The sequence below is a fragment of the Myotis yumanensis genome, unplaced genomic scaffold, assembly GCF_028538775.1.
Source record: "Myotis yumanensis isolate MYYU_CA2020_CCGP unplaced genomic scaffold, mMyoYum1.0.hap1 SCAF_6, whole genome shotgun sequence".
Lineage (NCBI taxonomy): Eukaryota > Metazoa > Chordata > Mammalia > Chiroptera > Vespertilionidae > Myotis > Myotis yumanensis.
The window spans coordinates 579,854-600,429 of NW_027223757.1; the positions used below are offsets into that span (position 1 = coordinate 579,854).

Here is a 20,576-nt window from a genome sequence, read left to right on the forward strand (position 1 = left end):
AGCTGGGACCCCCCAGGTGCCCTGGTGCCACACCCTCGATCTGGGACCACCCCCCAGGTGCCCCGGTTCCGTCACGAGGTCTTCAGCCAGAGTGTCTGTGTGGTTTTGCGTTTCATCCTCAGCACCCTTTCCTCGGTAACACTGGATGGAATGGTCTATTTATTCGCCACTTTTCCCATAAAACGCAATTTTCTTCTGAAGGACTAGTCACTCTACAAACTTAATTGCATATTTAATCGTCCACGCAGGCGTAAGACGTGAACAATGTCGCTCTTTCTCTCCAAGCTTTGCTCTCGAGAATCGGCCCCTCCCCCAGGGCCCGGCGCAGACTTTGACACAAGCAACAGCAAACACGCATTTCACATCCGTCTCACACACGGCGCACCTGTCCTGACCTGCACACCTGTCCTCACCTGCACACCTGTCCTCACCTGCACACCTGCCCTCACCTGCACATCTGTCCTCACCTGCACACCTGCCCTCACCTGCACACCTCACCTGCACACCTGTCCTCACCTGCACACCTGCCCTCACCTGCACACCTCACCTGCACACCTGGCCTCACCTGCACACCTGTCCTCACCTGCACACCTGCCCTCACCTGCACACCTCACCTCACCTGCACACCTGCCCTCACCTGCACACCTGCCCTCACCTGCACACCTCACCTCACCTGCACACCTCACCTCACCTGCGCACCTGCTCTCACCTGCACACCTCACCTCACCTGCACACCTGCCCTCACCTGCGCACCTGCCCTCACCTGCACACCTCACCTCACCTGCACACCTCACCTCACCTGCGCACCTGCCCTCACCTGCACACCTGCCCTCACCTGCACACCTGTTCTCACCTGCACACCTGACCTCACCTGCACACCTCACCTCACCTGCACACCTGTCCTCACCTGCACACCTGCCCTCACCTGCGCACCTGCTCTCACCTGCACACCTCACCTCACCTGCACACCTCACCTCACCTGCACACCTGCCCTCACCTGCACACCTCACCTCACCTGCACACCTCACCTCACCTGCACACCTGCCCTCACCTGCACACCTCACATCACCTGCACACCTCACCTCACCTGCACACCTCACCTCACCTGCACACCTGCCCTCACCTGCACACCTCACCTCACCTGCACACCTCACCTCACCTGCGCACCTGCCCTCACCTGCGCACCTGCCCTCACCTGCGCACCTCACCTCACCTGCGCACCTCACCTCACCTGCACACCTGCCCTCACCTGCACACCTCACCTCACCTGCACACCTCACCTCACCTGCGCACCTGCCCTCACCTGCGCACCTGCCCTCACCTGCGCACCTGCCCTCACCTGCGCACCTCACCTCACCTGCACACCTCACCTCACCTGCACACCTCACCTCACCTGCACACCTGCCCTCACCTGCACACCTCACCTCACCTGCACACCTCACCTCACCTGCGCACCTGCCCTCACCTGCGCACCTGCCCTCACCTGCGCACCTGCCCTCACCTGCGCACCTGCCCTCACCTGCACACCTCACCTCACCTGCACACCTCACCTCACCTGCGCACCTGCCCTCACCTGCGCACCTCACCTCACCTGCGCACCTGCCCTCACCTGCACACCTGTTCTCACCTGCACACCTGCCCTCACCTGCACACCTGCCCTCACCTGCGCACCTGCTCTCACCTGCACACCTGTTCTCACCTGCACACCTGCCCTCACCTGCACACCTGACCTCAACTGCACACCTGCCCTCACCTGCGCACCTGCCCTCACCTGCACACCTCACCTGCACACCTGTCCTGACCTGCACACCTGCCCTCACCTGCACACCTGTTCTCACCTGCACACCTCACCTCACCTGCACACCTCACCTCACCTGCACACCTCACCTGCATACCTGCCCTCACCTGCACACCTGACCTCACCTGCACACCTGACCTCACCTGCACACCTGCCCTCACCTGCACACCTCACCTGCACACCTGTCCTGACCTGCACACCTGCCCTCACCTGCACAACTGTTCTCACCTGCACACCTGACCTCACCTGCACACCTGACCTCACCTGCACACCTGCCCTCACCTGCACACCTCACCTGCACACCTGTCCTGACCTGCACACCTGACCTCACCTGCACACCTGCCCTCACCTGCACACCTGTTCTCACCTGCACACCTGTCCTTACCTGCACACCTGTTCTCACCTGCACACTTGTCCTCACCTGCACACCTGCCCTCACCTGCACACCTGTCCTCACCTGCACACCTGCCCTCACCTGCACACCTGACCTCACCTGCACACCTGCCCTCACCTGCACACCTCACCTGCACACCTGTCCTCACCTGCACACCTGCCCTCACCTGCACACCTGACCTCACATGCACACCTCACCTCACCTGCACACCTCACCTGCACACCTCACCTCACCTGCACACCTCACCTCACCTGCACACCTCACCTGCACACCTGCCCTCACCTGCACACCTCACCTGCACACCTGTTCTCACCTGCACACCTGCCCTCACCTGCACACCTGTTCTCACCTGCACACCTCACCTCACCTGCACACCTGTTCTCACCTGCACACCTGTCCTTACCTGCACACCTGTTCTCACCTGCACACCTGTCCTCACCTGCACACCTGCCCTCACCTGCACACCTGTCCTCACCTGCACACCTGCCCTCACCTGCACACCTGACCTCACCTGCACACCTGCCCTCACCTGCACACCTCACCTGCACACCTGTCCTCACCTGCACACCTGCCCTCACCTGCACACCTCACCTCACCTGCACACCTCACCTCACCTGCACACCTCACCTGCACACCTCACCTCACCTGCACACCTCACCTCACCTGCACACCTCACCTGCACACCTGCCCTCACCTGCACACCTCACCTGCACACCTGTTCTCACCTGCACACCTGCCCTCACCTGCACACCTGTTCTCACCTGCACACCTGTCCTCACCTGCACACCTGCCCTCACCTGCACACCTGCCCTCACCCTCACACCTCACCTCACCTGCACACCTGCCCTCACCTGCACACCTGTTCTCACCTGCACACCTCACCTCACCTGCACACCTGTGGTCCTGAACAGTACCAGGGAGGCCGGTACCAGGGAGGCAGGTAGCAGGAAGGCAGGCACCAGGAAGCCCTCCAGGTGTGGCTGGAAGCCCTGGGCACTCACTCTCTGCATCCACAGGACCAGGGGGCGACCTGCCTGCACCTAAGCCTCCCCTCCCGGCTCAGCGTCTATGAAACGGCATTTGATCTGACAGGAAGTCACCGAGTCGACATGTTTCACGGGCGAGACATCCGCTCCTCCTTCTGCCTGTGACAGAGCCTCGAAGGCCGAGTCCAGTGGAGGAAAGGGCACAGGGGCATCTGCAGGGCCGGGCGGCCCGCGGCACAGGCACGGGGCCAGCTGGCATCGCCTGCTGGCGAGCGGCCTCAGCTACCCGTGGGGAGGGGGGATCGCGTTACGCCCCCCGGAAGTGCTAAAACAGGATGTGAAACCCTGGGGTGCTCTGAGGGTGTCTGGTTCAGCCAGACCCGCGTCCCACCCACCGTCCCAGCCAGAAACGAAAGCAGTGCCTTCAGAAGGAAGGACCGGCCCGCGGCTGGAAGGAGCTGCCCAGGCCACACGCCTGCTGTTCTGGGGACGGCCTGCCCTGCACCAAGAGCAGCCCCGACCGGGGTTGTTTGAAGGCCTTTTCCCTAATAAGGATGCCTGTCTCCAAAGAGTCACGAGGACGAAGGCGCTCGCACTCCCAAACCTCCGCGGCTGCGGGCAGGCCTCTGGTTAGTGTCTGAGGCCTGGGAGGTGGGAGGCGGCGTCTGGGTGACAGCGCCCCAGTCTCCTCCTAGGGGCAGCGGAGGGTGGGGTCCCTCCCCCTCCTCCCCCGCCCCCCAGTCTCCAGGGCAGGGGAGGGGCGGGGTTCCCACCGCTGGGACAAGACCCTTCCCAGCGCCCTCCCTGGACGTTCGTTCTCTCTCCAAAGGCACATCTGACACTGGCAGGGCTCCCTCCTACGACCAGCTATTCCCACAAGATGAACCCCACCCGGCCTTTAGTCAGGATCGGCGTCGCGTCAGTGCCGGGTTCCGTGGTGACAGCTCCCCACCGCCTGCCGCGGACACAGGCGCCGCGGACACAGGCACCGCGGCCCCCACCGATGCCGGTGACGTGCAGGGGACACTCATGAGTAGGCAGGTCGATGCAGGAACAGTGCCATCTTGTTTGATCAGAAACATTAAGACTCTCGGCCCCGAGGGACAGAGCGCGGGCTCTGAGACCTGAGTGAGGCCAGCAAGCGCTCGCCGCGGGCTCTCTGGGCGCCGAGCACAGGCCGGAGCCACTGTTTCCTCCACCGAATCCGACACCTGGCAGAGGAGGGATTCCCCGGCGATGGCCGCAGAGAGCCCCCCGCCTGCTGGTCGCGGACACAGGGGGCCCCGACTGAGGGGGAGACGCCCGCCAGGTGCACAGAAGGCGCTCAGCGAGGAGTCTGCACGGTGGTGTTTGCACCTTCATGCTGCCCCCGCCCCCACCACAACACTGAGGAAGCCCCGTGCTGACCACCCACACGGAGGAACAGCGAGTGATAGACATCATGTCCCGCAGACGCCTGATCCGCCCCCAGAGGAAGACGCCACAGACAAGGAGCGGGGAGGTCCGACTGAGACAGGAGGGCTGGGAAAGCAGGGCCTGGACGGCCATGTTCCCGCGTCTGCCGCCCGGCCCTGATCCCCGGCCCCCTCCCTGTGCAAAGCGCCTGCATCGCGGCCTTGGACGGAGCCTGTGAGTGAGTGGAGGCCTGTGGCTGTGCCCGTGGCTGTGCCCGTGGCTGTGCCTGTGGCTGTGCCCGTGGCTGTGCCCGTGGCTGCGCTCAGCCTCCTGCCCTCGTGGATAAGCAGGAAACACATTTACGTGCAGAATCTAAAACCCTCTTTATCGGTCACAGCACAAACCATGCAAGACCCACACATGTTTCTAAACAGGCCCCCATCCGGCTGCGTGTGAGCCCAGATCGCAGGCGCTCTCCGCCGAGGGGGCTGCGGAGGCTGCTCCTCTCGAGCGCATGCAGCCTGGAGAGGTTTAAAGGGAAAAGGAGATGAAAGTCAAACAAAAGGGCAGCAAGCTCTGCCGATGCCGCCAGGTCCTCCGCGCGGTGGTGACGGCAGAGCCTGTGTCCCGCGCCCGGGCCCCGACCGCCGAGCCGCTGACACCTGGGGGTCGCCAGGCACCGGCCTCACCCGCGTGGCCACGTTCCACCTCCCGCCGCTCCCGGAGGCTCGGTGTGAAGGCAGCCCTGCTGGTGCGGCACAGGCAGGCGGGGCTTTTTAAGAGAGAGCCCAGCACCCCTTCGCGAACGTGCCTTTAACTGTTCTGAGGTCACGCTCCCAGCCTCAGCGACGCCCCCACAGGCCTCCGCGATCCCGCTCGCCCGGTGCAAAGACTGACCCGGTTTCACGGAGACCGAGCCCTCGGCCCGGAGCAGCCGCATCCTTTCAAAGGGAAGGTCGCCCTGGCTGCCGGTCCTCACTCTTCATCACCCTGAATATTTCTTGCCTCGCCCCTCTCTGCCCAGCAAAGCTCATTTAGAACTGAAGGCCCGATAAAGAGCTTCACAGACAAGAAAAGCTCAAGGAGCTCATCGCCACCAAACCAGAATCACGCGAAATGTTGAAGGGTCTTTTTTAAGATGAAGAAGAAGAAGAAGATTTAAAAAAATATGGACAATAAAATGGCAATAAATACACATCTATCAACAATTGAATCTAAAAATCAAAATAAATGAACAAAGAATCGAAAGAGCAAAATAAACCGATGACTGAAATAGAACCAGAGGCCTGGACACATGGGGCAGACTGAGGACTCTCAGAGGGCAGGGGGGCGGGGGGAGATCAGCCAAAGACCTTGCGTGCGTGTGCGAGACCTATGGACACGGACAATAGGGCGGTGAAGGCCTGAGTGGGGCGGGCACCGGGTGGAGGGGGGCCACGGGGAGAGAAGGGGGACATCTCAACAGTAGAGATTTTTAAAGGAATCTCAGAAAACGGCACTGAAGTCCCGCTCTCTCTCAGGTAAAAGCGCCCGAGGCTCAGGTGTGGGTCCCGCGGCGGCACATTGCGAGTCGGACGCGGCTGCCCCTCGGTGCTGGGTCCTGCATCAGGCTCTTGAAGCGTCTCCGCCCACCCTGCCCCCGCAGGCCCCTCGATGGGGATGATGGAGACCCCGCCCTGACATTCTTTCTCTTCCCAGCCTCCAAGAAGCTCTGCGTGTCAGTCCTTCCCTGCCCCGCCCCCCGCACCCTGCGCCCACTTACCCTGCAGCTGGCGGCCCTTGTAGAGGTCCCGAGCTTTGGTGGGGTGCGCCCTGGCCGTGTTGTCGCATTTCGGCTGCTCGTACCTACGAGGGGGGAGGGAGGTCAGTGGGGTCAGGGCTCTGACGGGGTTTCTTCCCTTTCGCTCTGGTCCCGGAGCAGGACCCTGGCTGGCCAGCTAGGGTGAGGGAGTCCGGGTTCGGGGGAGGGGCTGAGGAGGCTCTGCTTGCCGTGGGAAGGCTCACAGGGTCCTCATGGCTGCCGGTGACACACAAGCCACGGAGCCAGCTGGGAAGCGGGAGCCGGCAGAGCAGAGAGCAATCGGCTTATTAAATCACGTCCTGCGCGGCCAGCATGGCTCATCGACCTGTGAACCAGGAGGTCAGGGTTCGATTCCCATTCAGGGCACAAGCCTGGGTTGCAGGCTCGATCCCCCGGGGAGGGGGGTGCAGGAGGCAGCGACCCATGGTTCTCTCTCATCATTGGTGTTTCTCTCTCCATCTCCCTTTCTCTCTGAAATCAGTAAAAAATATGCATTTAAAAAATCATGTCCTTGGACTGTTTGCTGAGTCAACCTGAACCTCCGTGCCAGCTGGTCAGCCTGGAGGCAGCTTGGTGTCTGACTGCGCCCGGAAGGCAGCCCGCGGGCCGGCCCCCCCTGACCTTCCCCAGCAGGAGGTCCAGCCCCTGGAGAGGAGGCACCTCTGCGAGCTCAGGGCTGTTTCCTCGGAGCCTGGAAGGGTGTGGGATGGCGCTGACCGTCAGCATCATGACAGTGAGTGGACAGATGAACGGGTGGTGCATAAGGGCAGGCAGCTCCCTGACTTGATGTGTCCCCTGGAACTCGGGGGGGAGGGGCCCCTGCAGGCCGAGCAGGGATGGCTGAGGCACTGCCGCTGCAGACCCTCCCTCCCTCCCTAGAGATCGGGCTGGCGGGCCTGGGCGGGAGGCTGTCTCTTGGCTGGTGCCTGGACCACGCCTGCCAGCCACACTCCCTCTGCGAGGGCAGCCGGGCCGGGAACCAACGCCGGACTTAAACACAGGCACAGGCCGCTGTTAACTGTGCAGAAACGCTGCTTCCCAGGATCCTTAGAGGACAGCATGTGACAGGAACCAAAACATCTCACAGCAAACCCCTGAAAAGGCCCTGTGCTGATCTGGCCGGGGCCCTGGCTGGCCGAGCTCTGGCGGGCACTGCTGTGCTGGGCGCCGTGAGCCAGTGCTGGGGGGGCGGAGGGGGGTCTCCATCGTCCCCGTGGCTGGGGGTGGGGGGGTGACGCACTGGCCACCACGGCCTGGCCTGAATGAGTCGCAGCTCCTCTTAGTCCCAAAGCTGAGCGCCTGGGAGATGATTTCACAGAGGGACGGACAGACGGACGGACAGCAGGCCAGGCAGACGGCATCTCGTCAGCGGTCCCGCAGCCCTGGCTGCGGGAGGGCCCTGTGTCCTCCTCGTGGTGCCCAGGCCACATGGGGACAGTCCGGACGTCCCGCAGGAAGGCGGGCATGCTCGCCAGCCCCGAGGGGCGCGTGGCTGAGGGGGCGACACCTGGCGCCGTTCGACCGTCCGTCAGCTTCGTGTGCACAAACGTGGGACATTGGAGCTCAAGGCACAGAAACTTTAACCCACAATGAGCTTCTGTGAGCGAGGCCACGTCCCCCAGGCCACGTCCCCCAGGCCACGTCCCCCAGACCACGTCCCCCAGGGCCATGTCCCCCAGGCCACGTCCCCCAGACCATGTCCCCTGAGGCCGTGTCCCCCGGGGCCGTGTCCCCCAGGACCATGTCCCCCAGGACCATGTCCCCCAGACCACGTCCCCCAGGCTGTGTCCCCCAGGCCGTGTCCCCTGGGCCATGTCCCCCGGGCGGCAGGAAGTGCTGGCTGACACCCTAGCTCACAGGGCCTGTGTCTGGGCCTGGGAAAGGCCGCCGCTCACCCGGCCCTTAGCCATCCTTCCGAGTGGGAACCACGGGGGCACATGTTTCATGGCACAGAAAGCCCTTGGGAGGCGGCGCCCTCAGCGTGTGAAACGCTGGCTCCTTGGCCAACACCGGGACACTCCCCCACCCTCCCCCACCCTCTCCCCCACACTCCCCCACACTCCCCCACACTCCCCCACCCTCTTCCCCCACTCCCCCATCCTCCTCCACCCTTCCTCACCCTCTCCCACCCTCCCCCACACTACCCTCCCTCACCCTCTCCCACCCTCCCCCACACTACCCTCCTCCACCCTCCCCCACTCTCCCCCACCCTCCCCCACACTCAGGTGCCCCCGCCACCCCAGACGGCAGAGGGCTTTCCACACTCCCCCGCACAAGGCCACGCTGCCCACCAGTTGTGGTCACTCCGTCAGCTCCTGGTCACCTTCAGGGGACAGTTTCCTCGTCCCTGTGGCCAAGGCCACTGTTTCCATGGACGCGAAGCACAGAGCAGTGGGCAGGGCAGGTGCGGGGAATGTGGGGGTCCCCGGCCCCCCCCACCCCGGGGCTCACCTGGTGGAGGTGCCGGGGATGGGCCGCCCCGTGTCCACCAGCACGCACCAGCAGTAGCCCGTGCTCGGGTGGCACTGCACCGGCTTGTAGAGGCCGCCGTGCGCGCACTCGGGGATCACCACGTTGTCATTGCGCGGCTGCCGGGCCTCCTCCAGCGCTGACTGCTGCTCCTGGTCGCACGAGGACGCTAGGGCGAGGGAGGGGCGATGGGGTGAGTGCCCCAGGACAGGCGCACAGCCCGCACACGCCCCGTACACACAGCACACGGCCCCGCACACACCCCGTACACACAGCACACGGCCCCACACACGCCTCACACACCCCACACACGGCCCCGCACACGCCCTGTACACACAGCACACAGCCCCACACACAGATGTGCACACGGCCCCACACACGCCTCACACAGGCCTACACACACCCCACACATGCCCCTCACACACCCCACACACAGCTTTGCACACGCCCCAGACATGGCCCCACACACACCCCACACACAGCCCTGCACACGCCCCAAACACAGCCTATACACGCCCCACACATGGCCCCGCACACAGCCCTGCACACAGATGTGGACAGCTGGGGCATGTGTGAAAACTCGTGGCCTGCCTTCCGTTGCAAAGACACCCAAACCCGGGACACAGTCCTTGTCCTCCTACTCGGGGAGAAGGTGGTGGCCTGCATCCTGTGGGCCTTGGTGGCTGCTGGGGGGACCCTGTCCTGCTGAGGGGACCCCGTCCCACATCAAAAACACATGACTAATGCCCATGGTACAATCTGCTGTAAAATTTAAATCACAGAACAACTGGGTTTAAACAGGGAGCTGCAGACCGAGCTCTGCGGTCGGCCCTGCGGTCAGCCGGCCCCCAGGAGGCCAGCGCGGCCATAGCCCGCTCAGCCTGCTGCCCAGGCCGGTCACCTCCTGCCGACCTGAGCGGCCAAGCCCCTCCTCCTGCCGGGAGGAGGCTGCAGCGTGTCTGGCAGAAATGGGCAAATAGACGGATTCTAAATATTTAACTTGTGCAGCTCCCAGGGCTCAGGACACGGCGAGTCTGGCACCAGGCGCGTCGCCTAATAAGGCAGCGCCGGGTCCAGTCTGTGCGGCGGCCCGTCCTGCGCGCCCAGACACCCTGAGGAGCTGGGGCCGTGTGACGGGGAGCAGGAGCCGCCACCCCCCACCCCGGACGCCGGAGCCAGGGACGGGGGCTGTGTGGCCTGCACGGAGGTCAGGGCAGATCCGGGCTGGGCGAGGAGGGTCCCCCTGCCTCCTGTCACGTGGCCCCACACGCAGATCACCCCCTGAAATGCAGGGCTCAGGCGCGACCCTAAGCGAGAGCCCCCCACCTCCCCAGCGGAGCTGGGCTGGAGCCACCCTGAAACCTCGCCCCTTCCTGAGTGTGCGGGCCCGGCGGCCTCCTGCCACTTCCCGGCCCCACGGACGGAGGCATCCCGGGATGGCGGGCAAGCAGATGGGCGGCCACTTGGACGGCAGTGCGGCCGTCCTGACAAAGCTGCACAGGCTCAGGCCCTGCAATGGCCTTCGCGGTGTCCCCGAAACGGTGAGAGCCGAGGTCCAAGCGAAACCTGCACACGGACGTTTGCAGCAGCTCTAGCCACAACCGCCGGACTTGGAAGCAACCAGGAGGCCCCTCAGGGGACGGACAAATGGACGGAAGTCCATCAGACCATGGAAAAGGATTCGGCGATTCATGAAAGACCCGGAAGAGCCCTGGCTGGTGTGCTCAGTGGGTAGAGCATCAGCCTGCAGACTGCAGGCTCAGGTTGGGTTCCCGGTCAGGGCACATGCTCGGGTCGTGGGCTGGATCCCCAGTGGGGAGGTGGGGGGTGCAGGAGGCAGCAGATCTGATTCTCTCTCATCATTGATGTTTCTATCTCTCTCTCCCTTCCTCTCTGAAATCAATAAAAACATTAAAAAAAAATAGAGGGGAGTAGGTGGCAGCCTAGTTATAGAACCACAGTTTGGAGACTGAAATCTAAGGATTCCATCTGATCTGAGGAAAAACCCCCTTTACGGTTAGGAAAAAAGGAGACATATGTACTACTATTTGTAATACTTTAAACAATAAAAAAGGAGCTATTTGCGTTCTTTTTTCCGTATTTTAATCTCTTCAAATGACCAAAAACTTCATCACTTAAGAGTCTCATTGGTACCTGATGTTTCTGCAAGCTTTCATTTAAACAGTGAAATGAAAGAATAGGGGAAAGAATATTTTAAAAGTTAGAAACCAACAAAGAACACAGAATGGGCTTGACTCTTCCCCAGGGAATGCGATTTGCCAGGACTTAGAGCAGAATCAAAAGATGACTATCTCTTGGCACTGAGCTTAATGTGCAATAAAACACAGCCATCCTCGCCGGGAACATCGCGAGCAGGAGGAGGCGGACGGCGGGCTGCTCTCTGGGTCGGGGGGGCGGGGGGGGCCAGGAATCCTTTTATCCCAGGGAAGGCGGGTGCGTCACAGGGGCGAGCACTCGGGCCTGGTCTCCGCTCATGCAGAGCCTGCAGAGCCCGTAAAAGAAAAGGCTGGCGAGCTGGCGGCGTCTCTGCCTGGGGCGGGGCCCTTGTGAGCCCAGGGTCCGTGGCCCCAGCCCCACGCCCATGGGTCTCGGAAGACTGGCCCCGCGGCCCCGCGGCCCCGCGGCCCCACACAGGATGTGGGAGAGCCACGGGCCGAGACAGAAAGCAGACACGCTAGAGGATCACCAACCTCCGATTTGAAATAAATAACGAGACCAATGGCCAGTGGCCCAGACTCAGCGCGTCTGTGAGCAGTGCCTCCTCCGAAGCCCTGGATAAGCCGGGTGGGGGGGGGGGGGGGACGGGCAGCGCCTATGGCCACACACGCTGGCCCCCAGGGCTGGATGCGGCCCCTGTCAGTGCGGGGGAGGCTGCCCAGTGCATAGCTGTCAGCCGCCAGGACTCCAGGGGGACGTCACACAGCGATCCTCAGCCCGACCCCCCAGACCTCCAGACACCCCCCCGAAGATCAGAGCTGACGTGACGGAGGCAGCAGGGGGAGCACCAACATGTTGTCCTCCACACAGAAAAGTCAGTGCCTCAGTTTACCCAGAGCAGGGCAGAGGAGGCCTGGTGAGGACCCCATGCTGCCCACCTCCCTCCGTGACAGCATCACACGCCTGGGAACACATCAGCGTCCGTGTGTCGGGGTGCAGGGCTCACCGGGGGACTGGGGGCCAAGCCAATGGGCGGCAGAGTCCCCTCAGGTATTACCTGACTCAGAAGATGGACAGGCGGGCCACGCTCCCTCTCCACCCCCGCCAACGCCATGCTGTCTCCTGTCCCCCCACGCCCCCCCCCCCCACGCCCCAGGCCTGTGGAGGAGGCCCCAGCACAGAGGCAACCTGCCCTCCTCACAGTCACTGAGCAACCACAGCTCAGGCACCAGGTCCCTCACAGGACCCCAGCCTTCACTGGACCCCGGGCACGTGGCCAGGCAGTTGGCACGTGGAGTTGACAGTGTGTGCGGGTCCGAGTGGTGATCGAACTACTCTGTGTCCCAAACGTCGATAGACTTGTGAACGTCTTACGTACAAGGGCGTTAAAAACACGCTTGGGGGAAAGCAGGGAGCCCCAGGTGACAAGGTTTGGACGCGAAGGCTGCATGTGCAGGTCTGCAATATTCCCCTCGAAATCGACCACAGAAGTTCAGGCTGCGGACACTTAGCCCTGGGCGTGGCGTTCCCTCAGGGAGCATCGGGGGAGGCTCTTCGGGAAGGCGAGGGAGTGCGTGCAGGCTCGGGCAGCCCTGGGACACGCAGACACGGCTGGTTCTCACGGACAGCGGGTCACGGACCAGACACGCGGCAGCCCGCGGCCGTCTCCAATGTCCAATGTCAGGTTCAGAGGTGAAGTCTGGCCCGGCCAGCCTGGCTCAGCGGTGGAGCATTGACTTATGAACCAAGAGGTCAGGGTTTGATTCCCGGTCGGGGCACAGGCCTGGGTTGTGGGCTCGATCCCCAGTGGGGGGGTGTGCAGGAGGCAGCCGATCCATGGTTCTCCCTCATCACTGATGTTTCTCTCTCTCTCTCCCTCCCCCTCTTCCTTCCTCTCTGAAATCAATAATAAAACATGTATTTTTTAAAAAAGGTAAAGTCTGTTGATTTGTAGCAAAGCCATCACGCAGTTTCGAGGATTTTAAATTAAATTAGTCACGTGTTTCGACATCCCTGGCACTAGGTCAAAAACACACACTTAGCAAACATTTCCGTCTTTATCTGAAGCTGTCGTGTGCTGGGCACCTACGGAGAAACCTTGCAGAGACTGTAGGACACGTCATAAAAACACCGAAATCTGAACTATGAGGTTCGGTGCTGACGCCGTAACCACGGACACACGTGCCGTCCACACTCCACCCCGAGGAGACAATGCCCAGCCCGGCCCTGTTACCTGAGTGCTTGTTGGTTTTGTTCTGTCGGCTTTTGACTTGCTCCGTCCACAGGGTCGGGTAACGCGAGGCGATATCTAACAAAGCAAACGAAGGGACGTCAGTTTTAGTTCATCTTGAAAATTCAGTCTCTCAGAGACCTCAGCAGGGAGCCTACAGGCCAAAAACATCGCTATCATGAGTACGTGTTGTGCGTTTTTAAAAAGAGTTACGAGATAACTCTGTGCACGCGGCAGCAAGAAACCATCGTGTGCATTTAACATTTTCAGAATATTTTCTTCTCTCTTCACCCAAAAGTATAAACAAACGTCGGGAGAATCCAGGCAGACGTGGGCTTCACCCGAACCGCCCGGGGAGGCCCAGACGGACGTTCACACGGCGTGCGGGTCGCACTCAGCGGGGAGGCCCAACACAGAGTGAGGCGTGATTCCCGCGCAGAGCGTCCTGGGAGCCGTGTGTGGGCACTTGGTTAACAGGCATAAAGGGGCATTTAAAGGCTGGTCAGTCACGGCACGGCCTGAGAACCTCCCGGAAGCAGGCCGGCCAGGTCCATCCCGCTTTGCCAGGCACCGGCCTCATGACCTCAGACAAGTCCCCTGTGCTCTCGCCTGTGACACGGGAATCTGGGGGCCCGGGGCCGTGCCTCAGGGCACACGGGGAGCCCATAGGCTCTGCCCACGTTGGTTGTTATTATTACTTATTTAAGCTATTGTTTGCAAAGCAGCGCAATTCCACCTTCACTCTCAGATCATTTACGTGAGTCCCTTATATTGTCTTCACAGCCCGACCCTTTGGCGTGAAGATCTGGGGCGCACGGCAAGCACCCTAGACAGCGCAGGAGCGGCGGAGAGTGGGAAGCCCAGCTCCACGTGACGCCAGGTGCAGGGTCCCCGAGACGCCTCCCGGGACGTCACGGAGCGTGTCCGAGCCCCGGGGCGTGGACAGGACGCGGGAGGCGTGACACGTGAACTGGCCGCCATACACCTCGCGCTCTGCGGAAACATGTTTTATATCGTCCGCGTTTCAGAGCTTCGCGCACAGGCTTTCACTAACGCGACCCTCGCGCTCTGCTCCAGGTCAGCGCGTGGAGCCTCAGGTCCACGGGGTCAGGGGGTGCTCACGCGTGGGGGTGGCCCCGATGCCGCTCAGCGTGGACATCCGCAGCAGCGCCCTCCCCCCACCGGACCCCCCTAGGCCCGCCCCCCGCCCCCCTCACCTTCTTCGTCGCCTTGAGGCTGGGTGTCCAGCGCAGGGGCTGAGGCATCATCTGAATTCAGAACGGAAAACATTTGCAAGGAGACTACAAGCACGAGAGTAAGCCGAGTGAGTGTGCGTGCGGGGGAGGCTACGGTCTGCACACCGCCCACCGGTGAGCGCGCACCCCCACCCGGGACACGCGGGCGCACGCGAGGGGGCGAGTGGGAGACACGCGTGCTGGGGAGCAGCTCGCTCAACACGCGCCACAGGCCCGCGAGGCCGGATGGGGCTCTGCACCCTGAGCCGCCCGTGGGGTGACGGGGCGGGGATGAGCCAGGAAAACTCAGCCTGAAAGGTCAGGAGGTCAGGTGGCCACAGGTGCTGAGGAGGCCTGGCAGGGCTGTGGGCGGGGCCTGGCAGGGCTGGGGGGCGGGGCCTGGCAGGGCTGGGGGCGGGGCCTGGCAGGGCTGTGGGCGGGGCCTGGCAGGGGCTGTGGGAGGGGCCTGGCAGGGCCTGGCAGGGCTATGGGCGGGGCCTGGCAGGGCTGTGGGCGGGGCCTGGCAGGGCTGTGGGAGGGGCCTGGCAGGGGCTGTGGGCGGGGCCTGGCAGGGCTGTGGGCGGGGCCTGGCAGGGCTGTGGGAGGGGCCTGGCAGGGACTGGGGGGCGGGGCCTGGCAGGGCTGGGCAGGTGGACACCCTGGCAGGGATGAAGGCTTCCTGGTTGAACTGCTACCCCCCCCCCCCCGCCCCCACTAGGCAGCAGAACAACACTGGGGGGGGCCCTTCGGTGTGGGGGAGGGATGGGGGCGGGGCCAAGAGTGACCGAGCAGAGAATGGAGGAAAGGGACCTGGAATACGAATGAACTGGGTCATCTCACTGACGACTCATATTCCAAATGAATCATCTTGATTTAACTCGTTGGAAAGACTCTGGGCTGCCTGGTCAGGTTAAGGTTCGGGTTCTGAGACACGGCCGGGGGGCAGTGAGCTCCGAGGCCCAGGGACGGTCACAGGCACGTGTGGGCTCCGAGGGCCCGCCCGGCGTGTCCCCTGCGCTCACCGTGGCTTTGCGGTACAATAATCGAGGTTTTAAATGAAAGCCTTAAAAGGACACACTGAGATCAGCCTTCGCTCATCGCAAGGACTTTGGAGGAGGACACTCGATGGGCGGTCAGGGCCGCGGGCGTGGCTGAGGCCTGGGCAGGTCCCCGCCTGGGCCAGTGACTGGGCCGTGGGTCTGACTCGCCCAGCACAGCAAGGGGCGTCCCCGAGAGGAAGAGGGGCCCCTCGCAAGGCTGGCATTGGCTCCCATGCCAACCTGCACATCTCCCTTCGTAACAGACCCCGTCCTGCCGGGAGGCGTCAGAATCGCATGTGCCGCAGCCCGGACGCTGACGTGACTCCTCTCCCCGGGCATGGCCTCGGGAGGGGTGCCTCCCACCATCGACGGGGTCCCGGCACCAGCCAGGCTGAGAGCCCCGAGGTGGGCACGGGGGGCAGATCGCACGCCCAGCCTCCACGTCTGTGGATGGATATTGAACAGACTGCCTTGGCTCTGGTGGTCGTTACGAGCTCAAATTTGCATGTTAACTTGAGAAGTTCGTTTAAGGCACAGGCTGGATCCGATACAATAGATACCAATGTGGGAATTCACTTTAAATTTAAAGCAGTTACCTGTTTTCCCCGTGCCTTCCCGCTGAGGTAACTTTTCGTTTATGGAACCTACGAGGGGAAACAAGAAATGAGATTATTTGGGCTCCAAAACCATCATCAGTAATTGTTACAAACGTATGTTCTCCCATGTTGATGCGGTCACAGTGCTTGTGGCTGTCCGGTTACATCGCACGCGCTCTCTGGGCCCTGAGCCCCCCGCGCCCCCCCCCCCCCCCCATCCCCGAAACCCCGAGGCCGACACCAGGAAGCGTGAGGAGCCCTACCCCGGCCGCTGCCCGTCCACCGCGCCCCTGAGACCCTCTGGTGCCCACACGGCACCTCCTTCTCTGGGAAGGTCAGCGCGCCCCTCGCCCTGCACCACCACGTTGGGGCAGGGACAGGAGTTACATTTTAAAGGTTTTAAATGAGAAGTGATGCAACTACAGGTACATTAGACCTCAGTCTCCGCTGGATTCCCATTTACAGGAAAACAAACCAGCTGAGGAGCCGCCTCCTGTGGCTCGGGAACCGGAACTGCACGCGGCCGACGGCGACCTGCGCAGTTCACAGGACACGGGGACCCAGGCATCCCCGCGAGGCTGCTCTTCCCCCGAGAGGCTGAGACTCGACAGGCACCCACGCTCCTCTTCACCCTCAGGACAGGCACCCTCTCCCACCCCCCGGATTCGCTTTAATCTGCTCAAGAGGACTTAGGTGCATTGCCGATTCGGTCCGGAATATTCCGTCCCGGGTTCAGTGAGCGTGACCACGGTCACGTGCCAGGTCCTCCTTGCCAGCAACAGCATCCCGTGAACTAGAACTTGAAATTCCTTGTTTATTTTATTTTTAAAATATATTTGTATTGACTTCAGAGAGGAAGGGAGAGGGGGAGAGAGATAGAAACATCAACGACGAGAGAGAGTCATGGATCGGCCGCCTCCTGCACGCCCCTCACTGAGGATGGAGCTGCAGCCCGGGCCTGTGCCCTGACCGGGAATCGAACCGGGACCTCCTGGTTCATAGGTCGATGCCCAACCGCGGAGCCAGCCGGCCGGGCCATTGCTTGTTTTCCAATCGTGACTTTGGCATTAAACACAGACTGACTCCTACGGGCCACAGACCCTGAGGGGGAGGCGGCTGACGCTGTGTCCGGGACACACAGCTGCACCTCCCAGGAGACATCAGGCTCCTCGCAGGAAAGGGCCTCGAAGGACAGAGAAGACGCAGAACCTGGGGCTCCCGTCCGGGGGGTCCCCATCCCCACCCAAACTCGAGGCGGCGGGCTTCCTTAAAAGAACACAGCACACGGCCCTGAGACACGCCTCCCCTCCCCTCCCCCCCAAACCACAGCGGAGATGGACCCCCCTCCTCCTGGTGCGTGTGTCTCTGAGCTCAGATTCCTGCTCGGTCTGCACGGCGCGAGGGGCCTGCGACGCCGGCTCCTTCCCGGGGTCACTGTTACCACCGGTGACACGTACGTGGTCTCCAGGCCCCAGCCCCGCGCCCGCGCCAGGCCCCCCTGTGTGGCCCCCACGGAGCCCTCAGACCCACGCCTCCAGCTCCTCCTTCTGTGCCATCCGTACCACCCAGATCTCTCACGCTGGGGTTTCTAGTCGCCGTTTATTTTTATCCTGTGTCGGCCGTGAGTCAAAAATAACGTTTTCTACTTTTGGCTGGAAATTATAATGGTTTGGTGATATTTCTGAATATGACTATGCAGGCTTGGCTATTCTGAGCTAAATGCAAACTCCCTAAATAATAATTATTTGTGTTCCCCCCCCCCCGGCCCCCCGAGAGCTTCCCGGTCGAATTAAGATAATATTTTATAATCTAAGGACAGAAAAGTCCAACTGCTGGTCCACCATGTGATCGGAGGCTCAGACCCGAAGACAACTTTAAAAAGTTCTCTCCTCTTTGCATCAGCCAACACCTCAGGGCTCATGCCAGCCGCCTAAACCAGTGGCCGGCAAACCGCGGCTCGCGAGCCACATGCGGCTCTTTGGCCCCTTGAGTGCGGCTCTTCCACAAAATACCGGCTCTTTCACAAAATACTGACTTCTGCGCGCGGGCCACGAAGTTTCAATCGCATTGTATGTACGTGCCCGCACGTGGTATTTTGTGGGAGAGCCACACTCAAGGGGCCAAAGAGCCGCACGTGGCTCGCGAGCCGTGGTTTGCCAACCACGGCCCTCAACCCAACTGGCATTTCCTGGGATAAATCCACACAATCACCCATCCTGTCCTCGCAGGCGAGGCGTCGCCTCCCACCAGGCCCCAGGGTCCCGAGCAGCTGCTCCACCAGCCTCTAGGCCAGCAGGCTCCCCAGACGGCCTGCAGGCCTCCTGCACCCCTCCCGCCCCAGCCCAGGGACACGGACGCGGTGCCACTTCGCTGTCCCCGCGGGAACGCGGAGATCGGAACTGGAACCGCGGGTCCCGAGCCAGGAAGCTCCCTCCGGCTTCGCGGCTGCTCCCTGAGGTGTTTGCAGAAGCGTGTGGAGCAGCAGATTCGGGTGTCGGCGCAGAAAGGGAGGGACGCGCCAGGTGTGGACGCCACGCAAACGTGGGCTGTGCTGGGACCCGAGGACGCACCCGGATTTAAGGGCCCGACTCCCTTCCCGACGGAGCGTCCTCCCGCCTCAATGCCATTTTGACAGGCGGCCGTCCCCCTGCCTGTTGGGGACCAGCGTCCGGAGCTGCCGCCCTGAGCACTGCTGGCACCGGATGGGGCCTCTCGGGGCACCGGCCCAGCGAGCCCTGACCGTGGTCATCGTCCCTCCATGCCTCCTGGCCCTTCCTCTGTGTACGGATGTCCTTCTGGCCGATTCTGACTCGTCCCTGATCAGGAGGGTGAGCAGGTGACGAGGGCCTGAGTCCTGAGAGGCGCGGCACCACGGAGGAAGGCGGACTGTGGACGGAGCAGCCCCGCCTGCGGCTCTGGGACCGGCACGCGCCTCGCCCGCAGGCTCAGCTCCCGTCTGTGCCCGGGTCGCAGGCAGCACGTGCCGGGGCTGCGGGGGGCGTGGAGCAGAGAGCACACGCACGAGGCACACGACACATGTGCCCCTAAATGCTCAGGACACTCGGGTGTGGGTCACATGTACCATGTGTAGCCTCTCTTCACACACGTGGATTTTACATGTCAGGGGGTGGCAGCCCGCTCGCCACAGAGAGCAACACCTTCTCCAGCAGAGCAGCCAGTCAGCCACCTGCAGCCACGAGGGACACGGCGGGCCAGAGGGCCTCAGCCTCTCTCTGGGACGACTTCATTCATTCATTCATTCACTCACTCACTCATTTATTGATTCACTCATTCATTCATTCACTCATTCATTCACTCACTCACTCACTCATTCATTTGTTCATTTGACCCAGGCGTCTCCGGTGTCTGTAGACCAGCAACACGAGGCTTTCACACGGGACAGTCCTGTCTGCTTTGGGGGTGGGCGTTACACAGAAACTACAGAGATGCCTGAGGTCACAGCTGTGCACACGCGCTCCTACTGTGTGCTGGTCACCACTCCACGTCCCTCCCATACACCAGGGCGACTGGGCAGAGCCCATGGCAGGGGGTGAGCCCCGCACTGCGTGTCAGGAGCACAGAGGGGACTCGGCCCCTCCAGGCACCAGTGTGTCCTCCGCAAGCCCCAGCCGGGCCTTTCTGGGCTCAGCCTCGGGGCAGGACCTGCCTCACTCTCGCGTCGCGGGCTCCCTGGCGTGGTGGGCGCGGGGGGCGGACGCTGTGTGCGAGTCGGATGGGAGCCTGGGCGCCGTTCCTGAAGGTCAGAGACTCCGCTAGTTCCAGGGGCACCATCTGATTTGCAACGCACCCACGCCTGGTTGTGCGCAGGCTTGGGGCCGAGACAGGGCGCAGTGTGGGTGGGAGGGCCAGGTGCTGAGGGCCCGGGTGTAGGTGAGGCTGGAGTCCGAGTTCTGAAAAACCAGCAGACCCTGTGCCAGTCTCCGGTCAGCAGCCAGCCCAGCGAGGACGGGAAGCCATGCGGGTGGACCAGCACGCCCCGTCGGGCTGTGTGACACCCCATCGGCTCTATGCCCACCCCCACCCACAGGCAGCAAGGCAGGGGCACCCTCTCCGGGGCCTGGACACGGTGGGAACAGCAGCCAGGCGACCACAGCGGCCGCCCTGGGAGGACGAGCCCCCGTGAGCCCCAGCCACGTGGGCCGTGCTTTGCTAGCTTTTATTTCTGGGCACAGAACCCAGCAGGTGGACCCCTTTCCACTCCATTAGCGTCCAGGGCTGGGGCCGGAGCAGGACGGGTCCGTCCCCGGGCGCGGTGGCTGGGCTCCCTTTTCGCCTGTTCCCATCCGGGGGGGCTCAGAGCAGCTGGTCCGGTTTGGTGGGAGGAGCATCGCAGAGGGCGCTCGGGCACCGCTGCCAGTCGCCCACCCTCCGCCCCGTTGGGGCCCCTCCTCCTCGAAAGCACAGAAGGAACTGGCTCCTGAGTCTTCTTTGGG

At 62.6% G+C, this 20,576-nt stretch overlaps 1 protein-coding gene across 4 annotated transcripts in view; it reads right to left on the minus strand.

Moving 5' to 3' along the window:
• Positions 1 to 20,576, minus strand: part of SMOC2 (SPARC related modular calcium binding 2) — a 65,952-nt gene that overhangs the window by 11,588 nt on the left and 33,788 nt on the right. For 2 of the 4 annotated variants that reach the window (XM_070417322.1, XM_070417320.1), the window contains 5 exons: positions 16,123 to 16,170; positions 14,469 to 14,519; positions 13,255 to 13,329; positions 8,826 to 9,012; positions 6,336 to 6,418 (listed from right to left, as the gene is read on the minus strand). In XM_070417322.1, the coding sequence (XP_070273423.1) occupies positions 6,336 to 6,418; positions 8,826 to 9,012; positions 13,255 to 13,329; positions 14,469 to 14,519; positions 16,123 to 16,170 (444 nt within the window). Of the gene's footprint in view, positions 1 to 6,335; positions 6,419 to 8,825; positions 9,013 to 13,254; positions 13,330 to 14,468; positions 14,553 to 16,122; positions 16,171 to 20,576 lie in introns of all 4 variants that reach the window. The other 2 variants (XM_070417321.1, XM_070417319.1) reach the window with 1 other exon arrangement.